This window comes from Filicampus tigris, chromosome 11, assembly GCF_054856515.1.
Source record: "Filicampus tigris isolate MCC_2025a chromosome 11, RoL_Ftig_1.0, whole genome shotgun sequence".
Classification (NCBI taxonomy): Eukaryota; Metazoa; Chordata; class Actinopteri; order Syngnathiformes; family Syngnathidae; genus Filicampus; species Filicampus tigris.
In genome coordinates, this window is record NC_141227.1 from 20,879,278 (window position 1) to 20,889,411 (window position 10,134).

Sequence of the window (10,134 nt, forward strand, 5' to 3'; positions counted from 1 at the left end):
ACCTTTTGTGAATGAAGTCACATATTTTATAGTAGTCGCGTGCCAGTGATCAAAGGAAGAGATTCAAAATAAACGCAGTTCAAAGAGGATATCCAAGGATTGCTTTTGGATAAAAGGATACTTTGAGGCATGAATGCTTTCAGTTAGGATCAAAGTGCTTTGTGCTATGTGATATAGTGAGAGCATTTATTTGCCTTGACAGGTGCGCGGCGAGAAAAACAACCTGGACTTCTACCCGTTGACCTTGACAACGAGGGGTCCCTCCGGGTGCCCCACTCCCCACCACCTTCCATTCGATGCTCCGTAAACATCATGCACCGGAGCTGGTGTGGACTTAATACTGCCCTTTAAGAGCGCCAAACCTCTCCCCTCCCCTCACCTGCCATCCGAGCACGCGCCCACCGGCCGAGATGCCGAAGTTAGCGGCGTGGTCCTCCGAGGACGTCGCCGACTGGCTGAGCAAAGAGGGCATGCCGGAGTACATCGACGCCCTCCGCCAGACGGACGGCGCCGCCTTGCTGCGGCTCACGCGGGCCGACTTCCGCGCGCCGCCGCTCCTGCTGGTGTCGTCGGACGGCGGGCAGCAGCTGCTGGAGCGCCTGGAGACGCTGCGGATCGAGACCCACATCGAGGCGCACAAGAACGGCCACGCCAACGGCCACGCCGGCGGTCTGCCCAACGGGACGGTTAAACCCCAGAGGAATGGCGTGTTGCGGACGGCCGGGATGGTGCACATTCCCATCCCTCCCATGGAGGCCTCGCGCACCTCCTTCCCGCCCGAGTGGGGCAAGACGGGCGCGGCGTTCGTCTACGCGGTGGTGTGCTTCGTCACCACCACCATCGTGATATCGGTGGTCCACGAGAGGGTGCCGCCGAAAGAGCACACGCCGCCGCTGCCCGACAAGTTTTTCGACCTGTTCAACAGGGTCGAATGGGCCTTCTCCATCTGCGAGATTAACGGCATGCTGCTGGTGGCGCTGTGGCTCATACAGTGGGCCGTTCTCAAGCACAGGTACTAGTTTGACTGTTATTCGACCGAACCCTGTTCGACAGGGTTGCGTTTGTGGAATGTGAGTTCAGCAGCAAAATCCAGCCCTGAGCAACTGTGATGTCATTTTCAGTCGACAGCAACGAATGACAGACTAGCAAAGTATAGAAAAATGCCCCCCTCTGCCAAACACTGTGGTGACGTTATTGTTCCAGTGCACTCAGACATGATTGTTCCAGTGTCTGTTTATATTCCATGGTGCGATTCAACGTATTTTTTTCCCGTCCAGTCTGCCTTGGTTCTTGCTACATTTTTCTTAAGTTATGTTGGGTTTGAAACTCCAAGAAATGAGTCCCTCCCACTAGTGGGGACTAATAATCAACTATTTGTGCAAATACTGTATAGAGCAGGAATATCAAACTCCTAAATGTGAATTGCTACGGGTGTAATGGTATGCTTTTAAGGTCGTAGTCTAGTTAAGTAAGGGAACCTAATGAAACAAAACAGGTGCTATTTTTGAAATTAAAATTAAATCTTCCAGCTCAGAAGCATTGCACTGTGATTAATGTGGGGCAGTTGCATTTCTTTGTCGCTTACCTAATATGTGATATGAGGCACTTGCTTTTGATTATTGTAATTTCTGAAGGATACATTTTGGCAAATTTAATAGAAAGTTCCATAGTCTGACCCGTGGATCTTTTAGTTTAACATTTGTGGTTTATGGCAGTGATTCTCTTGACTTAAAAAAAAAAAAAAAAAAAAATCATTTAATTTTTAGACTCCTTTTTTCAAATCCAGTACAGTGCATTTATTAAATACAGTTCAGTTACATTTAAATTCAATACATTTGCATAGATTTTTTTTTTTTATATAACAGGAAAGGCGGGTACCACCACACCTGCCAGTAGGGGTTCATTTTCCTTTCCTTAAGCACAGTGTTAATGTTCAAAGTAAGCACAATGTTACTGTGTGCGGATTACACTAATATTAAATCAACTTTTAGGAACCTCTGCCTCTGAATACCAAGCCTACTATGTTTTGTAGTGTTGATCATTATGGTGTTGCTTTTTTTTATAGGTGGTGCTTTGTTTAAAATGTTTGACAATCACCGCTATACTGTACATATTTTTTTTAATCATGTAACTTTGTTGTTTTTTGCCAGGTCAATCATAGGCAGGCGCTTCTTTTTCATTGTGGGCACACTGTATTTGTATCGGTGTATTACCATGTACATCACCACTCTGCCTGTCCCCGGCATGCACTTCAAATGCTCTCCGAAGGTACGATACACACTACATACATCCTTAATTTACCTCGAGGGGTTAGTTAACAAAGCCTGTGAGTCTGTCTGCAAAATCATGCGTAAATATCTGTTGCTATGATTTAAGTGTGCGTGTCGTGCTGCTTTCAGCTTCTGGGCGACTGGGAAGCGCAGATGAGGAGAGTGATGAAGATGATTGCCGGCGGGGGCCTCTCCATCACGGGCTCCCACACCATGTGCGGAGATTACCTGTACAGCGGCCACACGGTCATGCTAACGCTAACATACCTCTTCATCAAGGAGTGTAAGTCAAGATGCTCAAGCTCAAAATGTCAGTTATGAAATGCGGGAGTCAAATGGCCAAAAAGTAACACTTCTCTAAAGTTTGCCATAAAATGAGTCACACAGGAAACTGACTGCACACATTTGACTAACCGCTAACATGCCGCATGTTAGTTTCATGCTAAGACTGGGCGGTTGCGTGACACCGTTTTCTGTTCCTCAGCACGCTTGGCTGTTTTTGACTTGGAATGTTACTGTCAGCAGGCATTTTGAGAGCAACAAGGTCGTCTTGTGCAAGTTTTTATGAGCTGATGTTTTTATCTTCCTGTCCAGTTGAGTGAGGTTGCCTGACTGATGCAATAGCGACCTCTGGTGGAGAAAATAACTCCTGGATTTTAAAGAATACATTCGTTCAGTGCTACTAAACTGGCTTTATAAAATGTAATTACTGTGGGTATCATGTGTTGGATGTTTGTCTTTAAGGGGCGTGGTGGTGGGCGACTTGCTCTGCACCTTCGCCCACTCTAGCTGATTTTGTCGTCGGTAGAGAAACTGTTTGGGGGGAAGTTACTTTATAAATTAGTGGCTTGTTTTCTGTTATGAGGGGCGGAAAAGCGGAACAGCTCGTTCACAGGCACATTTTCGGAAATAGGGAGCTAATAAAAGGTTTAATTTCACACTTCATGGGTGGGCAGATGCTCTAGAGACCCAACTATTTGAATGCAAACAAATAAAAAGTCTTTTTTTGTTTTTGTTTTTTTAAATATGTCCCCTTTAACAAATCTCATTGCCAACATGTTTATTGGGCAGATTCCCCCAGACGGTTCTGGTGGTACCACTGGTTCTGCTGGACCTTGAGCGCCGTGGGAGTCTTCTGCATCCTTCTGGCGCACGACCACTACACTGTGGATGTGGTGGTGGCCTACTTTATCACTACACGCCTCTTCTGGTGGTACCATACAATGGCCAACCAGCTGGTGAGTGCGGCGTGCAGCAGGATTTCTCTTTTAATGAGGGGAAAAAAAGCCCTGAGGCAATTAAGACTCCAATATTATGCTTGTTCCTGCCTTAAAAGTGGAATATCTCTGTCAAAGAAGATCCCTTAAATTGTACAATTTCCATTATGACCCCAAAATACCTCCAATCGCTAGACATTTGCGTATCATGCAAGACTTCAGCCCTGACGTGCAGGCATTCCTGACTTGAGTCTTGGAGTAGCAGACAAATCCGCCTCGGAGCCTTGGGCAAGAACAACTAACACCCGGGTGGAAAGTTGTATGTTGTCAGCTCATATCAAATCGGCTTGAAATCCATCTATTCTCTATACCGCTTACTCTCACTAGGGTTATACCTCAACGAAATATTCGGTAATGAAAGAAAAGCCCACAGTGGTCACATAAATAACTTGGATCGAAAAAAATAAAAAAAGAAGACTGCTTTTGAATTGTGGTTCAACAATGAAATCCTGGACAAAAATTACAGTGCCCTTTAAAATGTTTTTATTTATTTATTTTCCCAAACTTGTAATCAGTCAGTTGGCCTATTTAAAGGGTGAAATGTAGTCACTGTGCTGTTTGGTTACATGGCGTGTACCACACTGAACATGGACCTTTGGATATGAAATCGTGAGTTGTCTCAGAAGATTAGAAAGCACATTTATAGATAAGCACATTTTCAATTTAAAATGTTAGTTTGAATTTCTTTTATCTTTTAGCAGCACATTAATGATATCGGTAATCGTGATTGAGTTTGATGTGACGTTATCATACCCTTCCAACTCTACCTGTATGCTCACTCCCAACATGTCTGGCGTGTTTTGTGATTGCCAGTTGCTGAAAGAGACGTCGCAGAGTAACCTTTTCTCGCGGGTGTGGTGGTACCGGCCCTTCCAGTACTTGGAGGAGAACGTCAGCGGCATCGTGCCCCGCTCCTACCAGCTGCCGCCGTGGGTACGAACTTTGCAGTGGAACCGCGGCGTCATGTACAGCCGGCTGGACGTCCAGTGACCCCCCCCCCCGCCGGGACGTCACGCAGGCAGGACTGTGAATTCCAAAAGTGCTGTTTTTTTGGGTTTTTTCTTTTATCTTTTTAAGGAGGAACATACTGTTTTGATGTAGCGCAGTCCTTCCCCTCCTCCCTCTAAAAGCAGGTGATCCTTCTGTTATCTCTCCTATCCCATCCTTTACCTGTTTGTATTTTAGTTCTTTTTCTCTGCAGGTAGTATCTAATATTTCTTTTTATTCGTTTTGATATATCATCTTTGTGCGTACCTTCAGAGTTTCGAGCATTTCAAAAAAATATCCTCAGTAATATTAATGTATCTAACGAGCGTTTTTTTTCCCCCCCTTGCACTTAGCACAAAAACATATTTCAAGTCTTCACGCTTTTCCCTCTCCCAGTCATAGCTGTCCAATAAAAAGCATACATCAATTTTTTTATTTTTTTTATTTTTTGGTTTGTTTTTTGACATCCCCAATACAAAGAAACATTTTGTTTTAGATCATCAAATGTGATAGTATTTTTTTGTTGGACAGCTAGCATATTTAAGTTAAAAATGTCACCTGCGTTTTATTAAGTAGTAAAATAATTTACGTCTTTGTAATCTAAACTTACTCAAATGAGTCAAAGGTGCAAATAACTATTTTTTCTAAGCATGTTTATTTTTCAAGAAAAAAAAAACCCGCCAAAAGATTTTTTTTTTTTTTTTTTTTAAATATTTTTACCTTTTTCAAGAAATTGTAAGGATCTATAACGAAATATCACAGTGCCTTTTCTTGCTTGATTGTGAAACAACTTCAAGTACCGTGTGTCTTTTGTCCCTTGGGCGACCTTGCAGTCGCAACGGGTCCGGTTTCGTCCCCATGAATGTAAAACCCCCACCCCAAAAAAAACAAAAACAAATGCCAGCCTTACTGCAAAGATTGGTCTTCCCCAAATTAGAGTGTGAAACTTGTCCCGCCTGTGTATTTATTGATGCTTTATGATGTCCTTTCATGCGTGGATAACCAGAATTGCGACAATTTTTTTTTTTTTTATGTCCATCTCATTTCATTCATTGAGTTAAGTATTAAAACAATACCAGCGCTAAAGTGGGGTACACGTGTACCGCTTTTGAACATCTTAAACATTTTTTTTTGTTTTTTAAATGTGAGAGACCCCTCACATGAAAAGGAACAGTTTTTGCACTGCTCTTGTCACACATCATCCACTAGTTACACTGCGATTCAAAATTTTAGGAAACGCCAGGTCGAAGATGTAACGGCCAATCAAAAATGCTTTCGTAACCAAAAGTGAGATTCGCTTGACTGCTACCATTGCAAAACAATACCGGTAAAGTGTAGTACCACATTTATTTTTACTTTATTTTAGTTTACAATAATACCTGACTACCTTTATATTTGAAAACATACCTGTGGATAAGAAAGTGAAGCGTGGAGAGTCTGTGTTGTGAGTAGTCAATGACTTAGCCTCTGAAATATCCACACTCTCCTTTTATACCTTACCCGTTTCTTCTCTTGGTATTACCACAGCTACAGCATCCCTCGACAATCGCGCCATGCTGGTTGTGGTTCAACGGGGGAAAAAAACGTCAAATAAACAGTACAGTACCCTACTTGTGGAGCCTCAAAACATTGCTCCCCGATAAGAAAACCTACAGTCACCGAAATAATTTTTTCCAGATTGTCCAGTTATGTCTCTTGGTTGGCATCGCTCAGTGTGTGACGGGCTTTACTAACAACTAATAGAAATTTAAAATGACACTAGTAGCACCTAGTTGTCTACTCGTGTATTTTGCCTAAAGAATAAAAATACTGTAGTTGTTGTACAAGTGAAGACAAAGAGCGTACTAGAACAAGGACCTTAAGTCGGATATCAGAAATATTGAATTCATTTTCAAATGGTGAAAGGTCGTACTAGTAGGCCAAAAGCGGCACTAGTAGTGTGAAAGACTTTTCTGGTAAGACATTAGGATTAGAAATCACTCCTAGCAGCCCACACCACAGGATAATCACTAAAATAATCTTTCCATTGTTGACTTACTTGCCCTTGCTCAAATTCGGCCTTAAAAATCGGTCTGCGTGTACCCCTTCTTAAGCATCACTTCCTGCTTCGAGAATGTTCATTGAAGGTTCTAGTCAAGTGTTCAAATAGTTTACACGAGCTAAAGGCGTGACTGAAATGGTTGTGAATGTGCTTCAACCACAGTACAGGGCTGGGGAACCTACCTCAGAGGAACTGTTAGAAAACACCAGATTTGGCCTTGGCCGAACTGTCATCGAGTTCCCGTCTGCATATTTGAAACGACCCACGTGCTCCCAGTCGGTCCGAGGCAGCCAAACTGTTAACCTGTACAACGTCACACGCAGGTGCCGCCTTCCCGACAAGCGGCCGAGTAAGGAAAAAAAAAATATAGAGCAACGATGTGTACCCTTGCGGTCCCAAAGACGCAATGACACGTGCCCCATTTTTTTTTTTTATTCCACCGATCACCACGCTGCGCGTGTGTTTGTGTGTCAGTTGTTTTTGTTTGATCTTTTTTCTTTGTTTGGCGGCGCGTCTGCTCGCGCAGCGCCCGCGTGTGACGTGATTACGTTCTCGACGCCGACGAGGGACGCACCGGGACCACGTGAGTCGTTCAAATATGGAGACGGTAACCCTGTGGCGCTTTGGCGACGCCCAGCTCTGGAAAACAGCTCTCCAAAACGTGTTTGGTCCTATGTTACTCACAAAAATTAGGGATATTGGGCTTTTTAGGTTCATTCTGGAATTTCACCCAACAGAAAAATATCCCAGATTTTTTTTTTTTTTTTTTTTTTTTTTTTTTTTTGGGGGGGTGAGCAGTGTATTTATTTATTTATTTATATTATTTTGGTTCCCCATGCCTGTTCTTCACATTTCAATTTGGAGACGGTGTATTTTTACTTCACAGGTCTTCCAAACATACTGACAAAACAATTCTTGCGTGAGATGTCTCGAAAAGGGGCAACCAGATGGAGGTGTGAAGTGGGAATGGCGTCATTTTTCCTTGAATGTGAGCACTGTCCTGGTTTCATGATCCCTTGACGGTCAAAGGCTGAAAACCTGACAAGTTAATATCAAGTTCAAAACCCTTGTTATAGGTTTCAGCTAAACTACAAATGTTTTTTTTTTTTTTTTTCTTCCTCTTCTGTCGAGCGTTTCAAAGGGAGAAGGTTAGCGACTTTTGGTTTTTGTGACTTTGCACACAGTTCAAAAAGCTTGGCAATGTTTCTACAGGCGTTGTCCAATCATCTCTTTGTTTTCCACAAGAGCACAACATGTTCCTCATGTGCAGCCATGTAGTGATTAGGTTGAACTAATTGTCCAAATTGGACTGTAATAATGTTTGATGAAAGGCGGAGAAGACATTTGCCTCTTTGGTTTGCCAATCAAGCTGTCTTTTTTTTCTTTTTGTTTTTAATTATCCTGTTTGTATGTTCATCTGTACACACGGTCTGTCTCGTTTTGTGTATGCACCATTTGTTTGTAAGATATGATAAAGGAATCTATATGGGATGCCCTTGAATAAAAAGGTTTTACTATATAGCACTGGATTCTCAGTGGAGTCATTCTGGTCTTGGAGCTCAAAGAATGACGTCATGGCAGTTCCACAAGTAGCCAGCAAGTGGACACATTGAGTTGCATCAGTTCAGGTAAAGTACTTTTTGTTTTCTGTATTGATTTCGAGTTATCCAAATTGTACACTTGAGATGTTGCTCTGGTAATTCATCTGAAGCCCCCACACTTTATTTTTATTTTTTTTAATTAAGGAGCCATGTTTGTATGGTAAAATAGAAAGTGCGTGTGCCAAAGGCAGTGGCTTAGCAACAGGAGCAAACCACCTCAGCAACTTGATGACATTTTTAACTACTGTTGTGATTTCGCTCATTTTCTTCTTTTTTTTTTTTTTGTTTGAGGCAGATTAGATGAGCTGGTGTTCCTAATGAAGTGGCTGGTGAATAAGGGAGGTCCACCTAACTACAGATGGATTGCATCCACTGTATACTATGGTAAATTTAAGTTTTGTACCGTGTATATGATTTAGCTCTCAGAGTGTACATTATAGACACAGTTGCCAAATGCATAACCTGTCACTCATGGAGAATAAAAAAAATCTGGCAGGATTATTCAGCATTTTTAGCTACGTTTTGCTACTTTTGTTAACCTAAATTGATACTAAGTATATGTAATTTAGGATTGAGATACAACCTTGACTGGTTGCCACTCCAATTCGCACCAATGGACAATTTAGTCTTCACGGACCTCACATGTGTGATAATATTCTTGGAACGTGGGTGAAAAGCCAAGCGAGCACAGGGGGAAACATGCAAACCACACAGGAAGGCCGGAGCCGAGATTCGACCCGAGAACCTCAGCTGCCTCCATGTATAAGTAACCTTTAGTAAAAACGAAATGTTCCGCATCGTTATAAAATCTCATCCGTCAGCAGTCACTGTGGATTATTCCCACAGTGGCCCCTCGAAGGAGAGAGGCAAGAATGATTTGACCAAGACGAAATCTGCTCATGACCTCAGCTGATGATAAATGGACGTATCTCTGGCCACGGATTGAAAAGGGGGGTTATTTATGCAGTGCTACCTCCTTTTTGCCCTTACCCCGCTGGAGAATTTGCAACTCCCTCCCCAAAAAAGCCTGAGTGCTGCTACCCTCCCACACATTACTGCATACATAGAAGGGCCTCCGCGTCCTCCTTCCTCCTCTTCCTTGACTTTTGGAGCTGACTTCATCACATAATGCTGAGGGACGCTCTCATTTCCCAGCTTGTCTGCTTCTATTATGATGCTTTGGCAGGATTAATTTTTCAGGGGGGGGGGGGGGGGGGGCGCTTCCTGTCTGGCTTTGTCATTCAAAGCTCCAGCCAACTAACAGTGTCGTTTATTGTCATGTGCGTGGTGAAAAGCGCTCGATTAAATTCTTACCTTGATAGTTTGCCTTCACACAAGGTTAAGAAGCGGGTGAAATATTACATAAGAGACAGTTGAGGATTCAATTTGAATTTTAATCAACGTGCAAGATCACACAGACAACAAATAGTCTGTCATGCAATATAAAATGTGGGAACAAAAATAAAATAGTTATCAAGTAAGCGCCCACAAATTCTTTTTCCTGGTCACTTGTTGTTAGGTTGAATTTGCCTCCAAGCAACGTATTTCCTAATGAGGAATTTATCCAGCACCATACCTTACATAAACAGTATTTTTTTCCTTTTATACCTTTACGCAAGAGCTTTTCAACTTCCGAGCTACCACTTGGTCACTTAAAAAAATATATGTAAAATGCAAAAAAAAGGAATCTGGAATAGATTACTTGCATCTCTGATTGACCGGAGTAATTGAAACTCATTATAAATGCATAAGGGGAAAAAAAATACCGAAACATTCTTAAGGGATGATAAACCTCCAAAAGGTTTTGTCATGAATAACACGGGTTGGATATTTATTTATTTATTTAATATTAACAAAAAAAAACCCATTTGTGAATCTGCAGGTTTACTCTGGTACGGTGTACCGGTAAATTTAGTTACAAGCTTGGCCATGAAATGAATTAAACTTTTAAGTCAAGG

General features: G+C 42.4%; 1 protein-coding gene across 2 annotated transcripts in view; it reads left to right on the plus strand.

The window, feature by feature from the left end:
- The window catches only part of LOC147140105 (phosphatidylcholine:ceramide cholinephosphotransferase 1-like), a 22,793-nt gene extending 14,697 nt beyond the window's left edge, over positions 1–8,096 (plus strand). For both annotated transcript variants that reach the window (XM_086045392.1, XM_086045393.1), the window contains 5 exons: positions 203–1,012; positions 2,151–2,268; positions 2,400–2,553; positions 3,342–3,508; positions 4,361–8,096. In XM_086045392.1, the coding sequence (XP_085901518.1) occupies positions 411–1,012; positions 2,151–2,268; positions 2,400–2,553; positions 3,342–3,508; positions 4,361–4,537 (1,218 nt within the window). In that variant the 5' untranslated portion in view covers positions 203–410 and the 3' untranslated portion in view covers positions 4,538–8,096. The remainder of the gene's footprint in view (positions 1–202; positions 1,013–2,150; positions 2,269–2,399; positions 2,554–3,341; positions 3,509–4,360) is intronic.
- The last annotated feature ends 2,038 nt before the right edge of the window (positions 8,097–10,134 follow it).